This window comes from Mus musculus, chromosome 19, assembly GCF_000001635.26.
Source record: "Mus musculus strain C57BL/6J chromosome 19, GRCm38.p6 C57BL/6J".
NCBI classification, from domain to species: Eukaryota; Metazoa; Chordata; class Mammalia; order Rodentia; family Muridae; genus Mus; species Mus musculus.
The window spans coordinates 13,023,809-13,040,467 of record NC_000085.6 but is presented as its reverse complement, the minus strand read 5'-3'; the positions used below and the strand labels follow the sequence as shown (position 1 = coordinate 13,040,467).

The following is a 16,659-nucleotide window of genomic DNA, read 5'->3' as shown; positions in this document are numbered from 1 at the left end:
GGTGAGAAAGATATCTGGGGAAGAAGTATGTGGATAGATCTCTCCAAATGGGCAAAGGATGTGAAGATATTTGTGTCCCATGTAAATGCTCACCAAAAGGTGACTTCAGCCGAGGAGGAGTTCAATAATCAAGTGGATAAGATGACCGGTTCTATGGACAGTCAGCCTCTCTCCCCAGCCATCCCTGTCATTGCTCAATGGGCACATGAACAAAGTGGCCATGGTGGTCGAGATGGAGGTTATGCTTGGGCTCAGCAACATGGGCTTCCACTCACCAAAGCTGACCTGGCTACAGCTGCTGCTGATTGCCAGATCTGCCAACAGCAGAAACCAACACTGAACCCCAGATATGGCACCATTCCTCGAGGTGACCAGCCAGCAACCTGGTGGCAGGTTGACTACATTGGACCACTTCCTTCATGGAAAGGACAGCGTTTTGTTCTTACTGGATAGATACTTATTCTGGTTATGGATTTGCCTTTCCTGCACGTAATGCCTCTGCTAAAACCACCATTCACGGACTGACAGAATGCCTTATCTATCGTCATGGTATTCCACACAGTATTGCTTCTGACCAAGGAACTCATTTCACAGCCAGAGAAGTACGACAGTGGGCCCATGATCATGGAATTCACTGGTCTTACCACGTTCCCCATCATCCTGAAGCAGCTGGTCTGATAGATAGATGGAATGGCCTTTTGAAGACGCAGTTACAACGCCAATTAGGTGGTAACAGCTTGGAAGGCTGGGGTAGAGTTCTTCAGAAGGCAGTATATGCTTTGAATCAGCGCTCGATATATGGTACAGTTTCACCTATAGCCAGGATTCATGGGTCCAGGAATCAAGGGGTGGAAAAAGGAATAGTTCCACTTACTATCACTCCTAGTGACCCTCTAGGAAAATTTTTGCTTCCTGTCCCCATAACTCTAGGTTCTGCTGGCCTAGAAGTTTTGGCTCCAGAGAGGGGAGTGCTCCTACCAGGAGCTACAACAAACATTCCATTGAACTGGAAGCTCAGACTTCCCCCTGGTCATTTTGGGCTTCTTATGCCCTTAAACCAACAGGCTAAAAAAGGAATAACAGTGTTAGGAGGGGTGATAGATCCAGATTACCATGGGGAAATTGGATTACCTCTTCACAATGGTGGTAAGCAAGACTATGTCTGGAGTGTAGGAGATCCCTTAGGGCGTCTCTTAGTACTACCATGTCCTGTGATTAAAGTCAATGGGAAACTACAACAGCCTAATCCAAGAAGGATGACAAAGGACGCAGACCCATCAGGAATGAAGGTATGGGTCAATCCTCCAGGAAAAGAGCCAAGACCTGCTGAGGTGCTGGCTGAAGGTGAAGGAAATACAGAATGGGTAGTAGAGGAAGGTAGTTATAAATACCAATTAAGGCCACGTAACCAGTTGCAGAAACGAGGATTATAAAGTAATATGAATGCCCATTGTAAATTTACAAATGCATTTGCGATTTTACGAGGGATAGTTATATTATGTTAGGCGTATTTACAACCTTGTTATTGTTTCATTAGAACATGAGATATTATTTGTGTCAAGTTGACAAGGGGTGGATTGTAGTGGCTATTCCTGGTTGTCAACTTGACAATATTTGGAATGAACTACAATCCGGAATTGGAAGGCTCACCAGTGACCCTTATCTGGAGGCTTGGAGATCCTTATCTGGATCTTGGTTTGAAGATCTTGAGCCATAGTGGCTATGGATTCCAGAAGATTGAATCTCTGAGTTTAAGGAATACACCTTTAATCTGGGTGACACCTTCTGTTGGAGACAATATAAGGACATTGGAAGAAGGGAGTCTAGCTCTTGCTCTTGCTCCTTCGCCTGCTTGCTGCGTGAGACTGAATAACTGCTAGATCCTTGGACTTCCATTCACAGCTGCGACTGAACAATTGTTGGGAATTGGGCTGCCAACTGTAAGTCATCAATAAATTCCTTTACTATCTAGAGACTATCCATAAGTTCTGTGACTCTAGAGAACCCTGACTAATACAACCAGTAAAAAAAACCTAATGAAGCAGCTACACTTAAGACCAATCAGAGAATATTAATTTTTCTAGCTATAATTGTAAAATAAAAAGCACTTTGTAATTAGCTAAACGCTATAATCATGAATGTAGAGAATTTTCTTAGGACAAAACCATCTATCAGCTTTTTCGCCAAAAAAACCATGAGTCTGCAGACTCCCCTTTTTCATTTACAAAAGTTTTTCCAGCAGGGGCCCTTCTGCTCTGCCTGATCCTGGCTAAAGTGTGTGGCCACTCTCGGCTTTGCTATACCAGCAGAGAACGTTTTAGTCATCTTTTATCTTCTAACATGAAAACACAGAACATTCATTCATTCAGACTAGACACGAACATACATGAACACCTGAACAGACTGGTGCACCAGACATTAGACAAGACTTTAGACAAAAACACAAAGAGGGCAGAGAACTTCTGCTGTAGGGCCCAGAGATAACAAAGAAGGGCGCCCCTAAAATTTCTCTCTGCTTCTGGGACATTTTCCTCCCGCCTGATGCAGTTTCTGAGAGCGGCCAATCTGCCTGATTATTAAATCTAAACCCTTTTATCTCTCTCACCTAAAAAAGCAGCTTCTGGAAGCTGCGGCCATCTGCCTGTTATGCTCCCAGATCCTGATATCTCACTGCTGAACCTAAGTGAACCCAGCGCGTTTCAGCTTAGCCTGTACCATACCTGGCAACCTTATGCCCGTTGCTTCTCATGTTCTGGTACGAATTTTCTTTAATTATTTTCTTCTTCCATGGAGCTCCAAACAAGCAGTGTTTGTTCCAGTGTCCTCTGCCTTTCCCAGGCCTCACTTTGGGCACCAATTTGTTGGGGCCTGCCTGCAGCTCTCATGTCTGGATTTGAGCCTCTGTTGCATCTTGGAACTGAAAGAAAAGAGGGAATCTAGGCGGGTAGAGAATGAAATGGTCAAGACTGTATTCTGATCAAAACTCAAATGTTTAATGATAATCTGTACTTTATAAAGAGGGAAACCCATCCCCAGTCACACCAAGTTTCTTGTGAAGTTGTCAGAATTGGCCTTTACCAGGAACTTTCGAAAATCACAGTTCAGTGTTAACTCTGGAAGATCTTGGAGAATCGGTTCCGGCCTCAGGCAGGTAGCAGGTAGTGGCACATCAAAAGAGAGGGATGAGAAGCAGCACAGAAGATGGCTCCGCCTCAGTGGCAGATGGTCTGAGCCAGCCTGACTAGGCTGGAAAGAGGTTACAGTACTGTAGGGCATCAATGGGAGGAAAGGCCCTTGGTTCTGTGAAAGCTCAATGCCCTAGTGTAGGGAATGTCAGGGCAGGGAGGACGCAGTAGGTAAATGGTTGGGAGAACACCCTCATAGAAGCAGAGGAAGTGGGAAGATATATGGGGTTTCCAGGGCAGAGAAACCGTGAAATAGGATAACATTTGAAATGTAAATAAAGAAAACATCCAATAAATAATTTAAGTATTAAATACGAAAAAAATTCAGGATTCCCCAGCCCAAGAAAAGTTGCCATCCAATGTGTAGGTCTTCCAATAAGTCAAGACAATCCTCCAAAATTAAAGGTCAGCCTAATCTAGACTATCTCACACTAGACTCACTAACAGGTAACTGTAGCTTCTGTCAATTTGCCAAAGCTAACCATTACCTTTCCTTATCTGGCTTTGGTTAAAAGATAATGCAAATTTCATATAAAGTATTTGAAATAATAACTTTCACATCTACAGTTTTTAATTAAAAACTTTAAAATATATTAAAATAGAAAAATAAAATATACTTATATGAATTTCAAGTTTTTCTTTCTTTTCTCCAATCCCTATGGTCTTCAGTTTTCTTTATGGCAAAATATGGTTGGGCAATGGTGGAACAAAATTTATGGAAGTAACAAACCAACATCTGATTTAACTTAAGGCTCACTCCACAAGATGGAACCCATTACCCCATACTGCTTGTGTTATCAAGAGCCAGAGAATTAAGGCAAAACCAAATCCTACTGGTCTTTAAAACAAACAAACAAACAAAGGTAATAATACAATTACTCGTAATAATATTCTGCATTGTTGAGCCATCATGAGGAAGTCTTCCTCCTACAACAGATGGAAACAAATACAAAGACCCATAGCCAGACATTACCCAGGGACAGAACTGGGACACACAGTTCTACATGGACTATCTCCATCAAACCCCTTACTTCATGGAGCCCTGTAAAAGGAAGAATAGTGTAATAGCCAGAGGCGATGGAGCACACGAGTTGAACAGGACCTCTAAATCAACTGAGCAAAGCTCATAGGAACTCAGAGGAACTGAAGCAGCATGCATAGGGTCTGCACGGTCTTTGTTCACCAGGCTCTCTGTGTATATATTATGGCTTTCAGTTTTGGTGATTTTTATGGAATTTCTGAGTGTGTGAACAAGCTGGTCTCTGATTCTTGTACCTTCTCTAGTACTTCATTCCTTCTGTTGTTTTGTTTTGTCCACATTCAAACAGATGGGTTTTTTTTATCTTAATGTATTTGATTTTCATACGTGTTGTTATCTCTTAGAAATTTGTTCTTCTACAATGAGAAATAGAAACTATGCGGAACCGGATATGAAAGAAATTGGGAAATTGGGGTGGGAACAGACTGAGAGATGCAGAGAGAGAGGGGAAAATGTAAATTGGATATATTGTATAAAAAAGAAGCTATTATCAATAAAAGGAAAAAATGAAAGATTTTGAAATCAAAAAATTAAAATATAATTATATTAAATGCCCCCTTTTCGTCTCCTCAATCCCTCTCATATTTTCCCTTTTGCTTCTTCTCAAATTCATGATTTATGGTCTCTTTTTCTCAAATTGGTTTTGCACATGCAAACTGTACTCAATGATAACTTTGTCAAAGAAGAAATAGAGATAAAAATGAAAGACTTTTTAGAATTCAATGAAAATGAAGCTAAAACATACCCAAAATTATGGGCTACAGTTAAAGCAGTGGTAGGAGGAAAAATCATTGCTCTGGGTGCCTTCAAAAAGAATCTGAAGAGTGCATACACTAGCAACTTGACAGCACATTTGAAAGCTCTAGAACAAAAAGAAGCAAATATACCTAAGAGGTATAGATGGCAGGAAATAATCAAACCCCGGACTGAAATAAACCAAATGGAAACAAGAAGAATTATACAAAGAATAAACCAAACTAGGAACTGGCTCTTTGAGAAAATCAACAAGATAAATAAATCCTTAGCCATACTAACCAGGGGACATGGATACACTATCTAAATTAATAAAATCAGAAATGAAAAGGGAGACATAACAATGGAAAATGAGGAAATCCAAAAAAATCATCAGATCTTACTACAAATGCCTATACACAACAGAACCAGAAAATCTGGATGAAATGGACAATTTCCTAGACAGAAACCAGGTACCAAAGTTAAATCAGGAACAGATAAACCATCTAACAGTCCCATAACCCATAATAAAATAGAAGCATTTCATAAATTCACTATTTTTAATAGTTGCATAGTACTCCATTGTGTAAATGTAGCACATTTTCTGTATCCATTCCTCTACTGAGGGACATCTGGGTTCTTTCCAGCTTCTAGATATTTATAAATAAGATCGCTATGAACACAGAGCATGTGTCCTTATTAGAAGTTGGACCATCTTCTGGGTATATGCCCAGGAGTGGTATTGCTGGATCTTCTGGTAGTACTATATCCTGTTTTCTTAGGAATGCCCAGACAGATTTCCAGAATGGTTGTACCAGCTTGCAATCCCACCAACAATGGAGGAGTGTTCCTCTTTCTCCACATCCTCACCAGAATCTGCTGTTAACTGAGTTTTTGAACTTAGCCATTTTTAAACAAATGGATGAATCTAGAGGATATCACCCTAAGTGAGATAACCCAATCACAAAAGACCACACATAATATGCACTCACTGATAAGTGGATATTAGCCCAGAATCTCAAAATATCCAAGATACAATTTGCAAAACACATGAACTCAAGAAGGAAGACTAAAGTGTGGATATTTCAATCCCTCTTAGAAGGGGGAACAAAATACCCATAGAATCAGTTACAGAGACAAAGTTCAGAGAAGAAACTGAAGGAATGGCCATCCAGAGACTGCCCCACCTGGGGATCCATCCCATAAACCACCACCAAAACCAGACACTATTGCAGATGCCAACAAGAGCTTGCTGACAGGAGCCTGATACAGCTGTCTCTTGAGGAGCTCTGCCAATGCCTGACAAATACAGAAGTGGATGTTCACAGCCATCCATTGGATGGAGCACAGGGTCCCCAATGAAGGAGCTAGAGAAAGTACCCAAGGAGCTGAAGGGGGTTGCAGCCCCATAGGAGGAACAACAATATGAACTAACCAGTACCCACAGAGCTCCCTGGGACTAAACCACCAATCAAAGAAAACACATGGTGGGACTCATGGCTCTAGCTGTATATGTAGAAGAGGATAGCCTACTCGATCATCAATGGGAGGAGAGACCCTTGGTCTTGTGAAGGTTCTATGTCCCAGTATAGGAGAATGCCAAGGCCAGGAAGTGGGAGTGGGTAGATTGCGAAACAGGGGGAGGGAGGAAGGGATAGGGGATTTTCGGAGGGGAAATGTAAATACAGAAAATATCTAATAAAAATAAACATTTTTTAAAAAGAAGAAATAGAAGCAGTCATTAATAGTCTCCCAACAACAACAACAAGCCCAGGACCAGATGGATTTAACACACAGAAGACATAATACCAATACTCTTCAAATGATTCCACATAATAGAAACAGAAGGAACACTACCCAATTCATTTTATGGAGCCATAATTACTCTTATACCTAAGACACACAAAGAATGAACACAGAAAAAGAACTTCAGACTGATTTCCCTTATGAATTTCAATGCAAAAGTACTCAATAAATTTATGCAAACTGAATCCATGAAAACTTCAAAATGATCATCCATCATGATCAATTAGGCTTCATTCCAGGGATACAGGAATGGTTCAATATAAGGAAATCTATCAACATAATTCACTGAATAAACAAACATAAAGAAAAAACACATGATCATTTCATAAGATGTAACATATTTTATATTGCATAATTTTTGATCACTAGTACATGAATTCTTTTAAGTATTTTGAATATTAGTTTTACTGAATGTGAAATATAGTTTTACTGAATGTGGAATTGGCAAAAATTGATCTCAATTCTGGAAGATGCCACTGTGGAAGAAAGATTGTGCCATTTCCCTTTCAGAAACTTTTCACTTGCATTAGGTCCCATTTATTGATTGTTGAACCCTATGCCTGTGGTATTGGTGTCCTGTTGAGGAAGTCTTGTTTGTGCCAATGAGTTCAAGGTTAGCTCTCATTTTCTCTTAGATCATATTCAGTGTAAATAATTTTATGTTGATATCTTTAATCCATTTGGAGTTGGGGTATATTGTAGGTGTTAGAGAAAATAAAGGAAAATGTGAAATCCATATAATTATATTTTTTTGTATTTTCAACATATCTTAAAGCTCTTTATTTAAAAACCCTATAGATGAGAAAGATATTATTTCAAATACATTATATGAAATTGGCTTTATCTTGTTTTCAAACCCAGATAAGGAAAATTTATGGTTAGTTTTGGCAACTTGACAGAATCTAGAGTCACCTGGTAAGGAAGTCTAGTGGGGGACAGTCTAGATTAAGCTAACCTGTAAATGTTTATGGAAGAATGACTTAACTTATTAAAAGACCTAAACAAGTGGATGACATCATTCTTGGGCAGGGGATCCTGAATTTTTACCAGTGTAGAGAGTGAACTGAGCATTAGCACACAGTAGCTCTTGATAGTGGTTTTTGATATGAGAGGCTGCTACAGGTTCCTTCTACTTTGAGTTCCCTGTAATGATTATTGTAACCTGTAATTGTGGTCCAAATTAACTATCTAATGTTTCAGTTGTATTTGTTGAACATTTTACTATAGAAACAAGAAATGATACTGAAATAGGTCACAATGCAAGAGAAACTCTTAGCTCAAAATCTTTAATCAGCATAGGTCAAAATAATTCAACAAGATACATAGAAACAAAATTGAGAAATATTTTAGAAAGCATATTTACCATAATCAAATGAGATCTTCCTGAAAGAAATAAAATAGAGATTCTAGATTCAATAGCGTATATGTCCATAGTCAAGCAATGCTTGAAAATTTCCAAAGAGAACACATTGGGTCATAGGACTGTCTTCAATAAATGGTATTGGGAGATGAAGAAATCCACACTATAAAAAAAAACAAAACAAAACAAAACAAAACAAAATGGCATACTCTATAAATTTCCAACTACAGAAGGATCTTCAAAAGAAATTTAAAAAAAGAGTTTTTTCTCCATCCTTGTTTTGCAGAAGATCAAAAGAAAACAAAAACAAATAAAAACAAAATAAAAAAGTATGATTGTCTCAAGGTAGGAAGAATCTACTTGGGAAAGTACATAGAAACAATTTCATAAAAGGGAAAAATAGGCAACATTTTTTGGAAGTGGTTTTGTTCTCAGAGTATAAAAATAATTCCAGTAGTAAGTAATGGGTACATGTTGTCTAGTGGCTTGGTGGATAAAGGAGCTTGCTTACAAGATGATGATCTGTGTTCAAATCCTGGGATCCATGTGAGAGAAAGAGAGATCTGATTTTTTATAAGTTTTCTAGGACTTCTACACACTAACATCATAAAGGAGTAAATAAAGAAAAAAATCACATACATGTAATAAAAGTATTTTAAATTAATGGTCAGAAGAAATAAGCAGATATTTTTGTAAAAAGTGACACAGACCATTCTGTAGAATACTAGAATGGACAGCTCCTAATGAATAATAAGTGATCAAGAGATATTTTGGGCAGTTAAACTTAGCTAGGAACAAGAATCTTGGATGTGTTATTGGACAAAAGGGTTACTATACATAGAAATAATATTGTATACTCTGTGTATAGGCTGGAAGAAATTTTTTTAAAAGCTAGAAAAAAAACAGGATTCTGAAAGTTTTTTTTTTACTTGTAAATAAATAGTGCTTGAGAAGACAAGCATACTTAATATAATTTGAATATTTTACAATGTATGTTATGTGTGAAATTATTGCAAGGCACCTCATTAATATGTATGACTTTTGTGTTTTCACTCATCCATTAAAAATGAAATTTAACTTCTAAGAAGAAAGCTCGGTCCCCAAGGCCAGTTAATTATTTTTTTGCTAAGAAGACAGTATGAGGATCTTCAGCTATACTCTGGGGGAATCTCCAGAGCTCTCTGAGTATCTAAAATTCTCCTCACACCTCCATGTACTAGTTTCTGAAATACAGCTATGACGATTAGGATAAATACTGTGTGCTATTCACCACTTGATACCATTTATTATATTAATGGCAGTCATTGTTAACACATGCAGGTCTTTGAACTTTCTTGAGGATTAGCTATGAGCCTTCAAGAAAGGTGAGAAAATCACTCAAAGATAAAAAGTCACATTGATTGACTTTTGTCTGGCAATTTCTTCATGAGTCCACTGACAGTCTCCTGAATTTTTATATACAGACACCACCTGTGAATTATAGAAGTGATCTTGTTCTTTTTCCTGTAGTATTTATTCCAGATAAAAAGGTATGTGACTCTTTCAAGGGAAGAGGAGGAATTCATTGTGAATTCAGAACTTGGTCTGTGTGGAAATTCTGTCCTGGCCTCTTGCTTTAGACAAGCTGGAAACATTAACCATTTCCTAAGAAGCAGCTCGAAGATTTGCGAAATATAACGTAGTAGATTTTTAACTTTTTTTGAGTAACTATTTAGAGTACTTATCCTTCTATTAACTGGGCAGTTACAATCCAGTGAGAAGGAAAGTTCCATAGAATAAATGGTCTGTGTATACCTATTGTGAGTAACTTGAAAACGGTGCTTTAAAAATAGTTTAGAGGGCTAAAACAAATTAAAGGCTAAAGGTTATTCTAAACTAGTTTTGAGATGCTGAGTCAAAGTATAAATGTCAAAACACTGAAGGAATTTTGATAATTCAAGTATTAGAACATCCTCTCAGAAAGCATAGAAAATATAAGATGTTTGATGTAAATTTATATTGTTCAGTGAATTCTTCATTCAATTGGGTAGAAGACATAATCAGAAAAGACACAGACTCAAAGGATAAAATGATTTTTCTGTACACTGATGAAGGCTTAGACATAAATGAATAATCTCCCAGTCACCTTAAAAGTCTTGTGCCCTTAGGTCAGATTTATGCTGTATGTAATCTGTAACACTTGTACCTGAGTGTTTCACATAGTATCCTCAAAAACTGAGATTCTCATTTATCTTCTTAGATTCTAAGTTAAGTTATGAATAGAGTAATAGAGAATACTTCATTTCTACTTCTCATTCATGCATGCATGTACACACACACATGCACACTTACACAAAACTCCATTTGTATATAATATAGCCAATGCAGAAAGTTATTATATGGGATAGGATTGGCCACTTAAATGTTTTAAAGGTATAATACACTACAAAAAGGGTAAAAGCTCAACACAAAAAAATGGCAAATAATAGAGTAGATATCCTTCCTAATATGGTAAGCCAAACAAGAAACTTTAAGTATCATTAGACTGTAAGAGCTACATGTATCAGAGATTAAAAAAATCTATATCCTAGGTAATTGGGCTATCTTGATCTCTGTTCCCAGTGTTGGGTGGTATCTGCTGGAAATTAAAACAAAAAATTAAGGAAGAAAGTTGTATCTAAAATTCAGGACTACAATAATGAAAATTTGAAAGGAATGGTTCCTGTGAAGTAGCATGGTCAGCATGCATAGCCTTAGAGTGAAAACAAACCGAAGACCATGAGAAGTCACAGGCATTACCAGTGGCCTAAAAGCAGAGTGGGCAATTTGGAGAAAAAAATTCAGGACATGACCTTACCCAGAACAAAAGTATTCTACACTATTATCACATAGCCATGACATCCTGATCAGTAGTACACACTAAGCCATGTTAACAGCCTGCATCATATTGCATTTGGCATGCTCTTTTATTTTTGTAATAATTACTCTCTGTTTAAAGGTTCTGTCTTTATTTCCAACTGATTCTGCAGTTGAACATTATTATAACACGATTATAAGTACAACAAAACTAGCAATTTCAGTGTTGAATAATGCTGGTTAAAGTTTAAGCCTTTTGTGTCCTAGTCATACCTTCATGCATCTGGATATGTCCCTATCAATGTATCTCGATATGTTATATTAAAAGCATGAGAATGTATGTAGAAAAAAATGTTAAAATGCAATCCAGTGCTCGTTACTTCATTTATAACATTCTAGCATTCAGGAGAAACGTTTCATGGTTTGGTTATGGATTACTTGTTCAATTTATCTTTAATAAGAAAAATTATATACTTACCAAGAACTTACCACATAGTGTGCCACTCAGCTCACTGTGGTGAAACAAAAGAAAAAAATATTCATTATAACTAATTCAAATTATTTTAGACTGTTAGCTGGCAACAGATTAACAGTTTACCAATCCAGAAGAGAAAGTGATAATTGTGTTATTTTAAAATACAGAAATATTTTATGCATGACAATTGACTCAGACATAATAATCATCTATCAAAATCATTATGCTATTTACAGAGCACAGGTTGTTTCTATACTGTCCTTTTTCAGGTAAGTACAGTAAGATAGATATATAGATATATAGATATATAGATATATAGATATATAGATAGATAGATAGATAGATAGATAAATAGATAGATAGATATATTAATTTTGTAGATAATCAATTAAATTTTCACAGTCTCCAATTTTTTATTACCCTACTCTTACTTAAATACTTTTAAAAATTAATTCTATGTGTATAGGTGCCATGCCTACATGTATGCCTGTATAAAATGTGTGCATCATGCTTGAAAAGGCCAGAAGAATTATCAGACAGATCCCCTTCTACTGAATTACAGAAAATTGTGAGCTGCTGTGTAGATGCTGAGTTTTTTGGAATAGAAATCCAAAGCTGTAATAACTAAGCCACCTCTCCAGACCTTAATTCTACTATTTTCTTCTTAAAAAATTTTTAAGGCCTTTTGTTGATTAACTGATATCACTGATGGAGAACAGAACAGAAGTGAGATGCTTCATCCTGGTGGGACTCACCAATGACCCAAGCCTGCAGCTTCCACTCTCTATCACGTTCCTCCTCATCTATATCATCACCCTTATAGGAAATCTTGGGCTGATCTTGATGATTCTCTTGGATTCTCGGCTCCACACTCCCATGTACATTTTCCTAGGTAACCTGTCTTTAGTGGACTTTTGTTATTCTTCAACAGTAACTCCAAAGGTCATAGCTGGATTCCTTACAGGAGACAAGATCATGTCTTACAATGCTTGTGCCTCTCAGATGTTCTTTTTTGCAAACTTTGGAGATGTGGAAAACTACCTTTTAGCCTCAATGGCCTATGATCGTTATGTAGCAGTGTGTAAGCCCCTACATTATGCTACCACCATGACAACACACATGTGTGCATCTTTAGTCATTGGCTGTTATATCTGTGGTTTCCTCAGTGCTTCCATCTATACTATGGATGCATTAAGTCTCTCCTTCTGTGAATCTAATGTGATCCATCATTTCTTCTGTGATGTCCTTGCAGTAATGATTGTATCTTGTTCTGATAGCCATGTTAATGAACTGATTCTTATTTATGTAGTCAGCTTCAATATGTTTTTTGCCCTTATAATCATCTTAATATCCTACATGTTCATTTTCACCAACATACTGAAGATCCACTCATCTGCAGGATATCACAAAGCTGTTTCCACATGTGCCTCGCACTTCACAGCAGTCTCTATTTTCTATGGGACTATCATATTCATGTACTTGCAGCCTAGCTCCAGTCACACCATGGACACTGACAAAATTGCATCTGTGTTCTACACCATGGTCATCTGCATGTTGAACCCTCTGGTTTACAGCCTGAGGAGCAAGGATGTGAAAAGCGCATTCACAAAAATTGTATTGAGGTCAAAATGATGTCTACAGCTTTGATTTTAGTTTTTTAGAATGCAAAACACTTGGATACGTTCATCTTAATTCTATCATGAATCTTATTTCCCCACCCTACCCAAATATAAGAATCTGATGTGACTACCTCTGCAATGATGTGTTGGCTTTCATAATGATATCATCTTGTTCTGAAGATATGAGTAACATGTTTACGATAACTTTATATCAGACTATGAAAAAATTAATTTACTATATTATCATATTTGATCCTTTCCATACAATATTTTTCTGTCATATCAATACTCATCCATATATGCATGATGTGCATGCACAGTCCTTTAAAGTGAAGACACACTCATAGATTTCTTGAGAAGGCTATTACAAATAGATGTCAGAAATTTGCAGTAATATGACATAGATTTGTTACGTCTTTACACTTTTGTGTTCAGTTAATTGTGGCCATTTTATGGGAACATCCGGATGAACCTACTAAAATTTTTAATTATTATTTAATGACTACAATATGAAGGGACTAAAATCTGGAGTGTAAAAAAATAGAGAAAAAAAATAAAGAAAAAGAAGATCATGAAGAACTAAAGACCTCTGCTTACAGGAAACCCATCTCAGGGAAAAAGACAGACACTACCTCAGAGTGAAAGGCTGGAAAACAATTTTCCAAGCAAATGGACTGAAGAAACAAGCTGGAGTAGCCATTTTAATATCGGATAAAATCGACTTCCAACCCAAAGTTATCAAAAAAGACAAGGAGGGACACTTCATACTCATCAAAGGTAAAATCCTCCAAGAGGAACTCTCAATTCTGAATATCTACGCACCAAATGCAAGGGCAGCCACATTCATTAGAGACACTTTAGTAAAGCTCAAAGCATACATTGCACCTCACACAATAATAGTGGGAGACTTCAACACACCACTTTCTTCAAAGGACAGATCGTGGAAACAGAAACTAAACAGGGACACAGTGAAGCTAACAGAAGTTATGAAACAAATGGACCTGACAGATATCTACAGAACATTTTATCCTAAAACAAAAGGATATACCTTCTTCTCAGCACCTCACGGGACCTTCTCCAAAATTGACCATATAATTGGTCACAAAACAGGCCTCAATAGATACAAAAATATTGAAATTGTCCCATGTATCCTATCAGACCACCATGGCCTAAGACTGATCTTCAATAACAACATAAATAATGGAAAGCCAACATTCACGTGGAAACTGAATAACACTCTTCTCAATGATACCTTGGTCAAGGAAGGAATAAAGAAAGAAATTAAAGACTTTTTAGAGTTTAATGAAAATGAAGCCACAACGTACCCAAACCTATGGGACACAATGAAAGCATTTCTAAGAGGGAAAATCATAGCTCTGAGTGCCTCCAAGAAGAAACGGGAGACAGCACATACTAGCAGCTTGACAACACATCTAAAAGCCCTAGAAAAAAAGGAAGCAAATTCACCCAAGAGGAGTAGACGGCAGGAAATAATCAAACTCAGGGGTGAAATCAACCAAGTGGAAACAAGAAGAACTATTCAAAGAATTAACCAAACAAGGAGTTGGTTCCTTGAGAAAATCAACAAGATAGATAAACCCTTAGCTAGACTCACTAAAGGGCACAGGGACAAAATCCTAATTAACAAAATCAGAAATGAAAAGGGAGACATAACAACAGATCCTGAAGAAATCCAAAACACCATCAGATCCTTCTACAAAAGGCTATACTCAACAAAACTGGAAAACCTGGACGAAATGGACAAATTTCTGGACAGATACCAGGTACCAAAGTTGAATCAGGATCAAGTTGACCATCTAAACAGTCCCATATCACCTAAAGAAATAGAAGCAGTTATTAATAGTCTCCCAACCAAAAAAAGCCCAGGACCAGATGGGTTTAGTGCAGAGTTCTATCAGACCTTCAAAGAAGATCTAATTCCAATTCTGTACAAACTATTTCACAAAATAGAAGTAGAAGGTACTCTACCCAACTCATTTTATGAAGCCACTATTACTCTGATACCTAAACCACAGAAAGATCCAACAAAGATAGAGAACTTCAGACCAATTTCTCTTATGAATATCGATGCAAAAATCCTCAATAAAATTCTCGCTAACCGAATCCAAGAACACATTAAAGCAATCATCCATCCTGACCAAGTAGGTTTTATTCCAGGGATGCAGGGATGGTTTAATATACGAAAATCCATCGATGTAATCCATTATATAAACAAACTCAAAGACAAAAACCACATGATCATCTCGTTAGATGCAGAAAAAGCATTTGACAAGATCCAACACCCATTCATGATAAAAGTTTTGGAAAGATCAGGAATTCAAGGCCCATACCTAAACATGATAAAAGCAATCTACAGCAAACCAGTAGCCAACATCAAAGTAAATGGAGAGAAGCTGGAAGCAATCCCACTAAAATCAGGGACTAGACAAGGTTGCCCACTTTCTCCCTACCTTTTCAACATAGTACTTGAAGTATTAGCCAGAGCAATTCGACAACAAAAGGAGATCAAGGGGATACAAATTGGAAAAGAGGAAGTCAAAATATCACTTTTTGCAGATGATATGATAGTATATATAAGTGACCCTAAAATTTCTACCAGAGAACTCCTAAACCTGATAAACAGCTTCGGTGAAGTAGCTGGATATAAAATAAACTCAAACAAGTCAATGGTCTTTCTCTATACAAAGAATAAACAGGCTGAGAAAGAAATTAGGGAAACAACACCCTTCTCAATAGTCACAAATAATATAAAATATCTTGGTGTGACTCTAACTAAGGAAGTGAAAGATCTGTATGATAAAAACTTCAAATCTCTGAAGAAAGAAATTAAGGAAGATCTCAGAAGATGGAAAGATCTCCCATGCTCATGGATTGGCAGGATCAACATTGTAAAAATGGCTATCTTGCCAAAAGCAATCTACAGATTCAATGCAATCCCCATCAAAATTCCAACTCAATTCTTCAACGAATTGGAAGGAGCAATTTGCAAATTTGTCTGGAATAACAAAAAACCTAGGATAGCAAAAAGTCTTCTCAAGGATAAAAGAACTTCTGGCGGAATCACCATGCCAGACCTAAAGCTTTACTACAGAGCAATTGTGATAAAAACTGCATGGTACTGGTATAGAGACAGACAAGTAGACCAATGGAATAGAATTGAAGACCCAGAAATGAACCCACACACCTATGGTCACTTGATCTTCGACAAGGGAGCTAAAACCATCCAGTGGAAGAAAGACAGCATTTTCAACAATTGGTGCTGGCACAACTGGTTGTTATCGTGTAGAAGAATGCGAATCGATCCATACTTATCTCCTTGTACTAAGGTCAAATCTAAGTGGATCAAGGAACTTCACATAAAACCAGAGACACTGAAACTTATAGAGGAGAAAGTGGGGAAAAGCCTTGAAGATATGGGCACAGGGGAAAAATTCCTGAACAGAACAGCAATGGCTTGTGCTGTAAGATCGAGAATTGACAAATGGGACCTAATGAAACTCCAAAGTTTCTGCAAGGCAAAAGACACCGTCAATAAGACAAAAAGACCACCAACAGATTGGGAAAGGATCTTTACCTATCCTAAATCA

At 37.3% G+C, this 16,659-nt stretch overlaps 1 protein-coding gene across 1 annotated transcript; it reads left to right on the top strand.

Annotated features, from left to right (window-relative positions):
* Positions 1-12,140: 12,140 nt before the first annotated feature.
* Positions 12,141-13,064, top strand: Olfr1453 (olfactory receptor 1453). The gene has a single exon (NM_146700.1). It carries the CDS (start codon positions 12,141-12,143, stop codon positions 13,062-13,064), a length of 924 nt encoding a protein of 307 aa, NP_666911.1.
* The last annotated feature ends 3,595 nt before the right edge of the window (positions 13,065-16,659 follow it).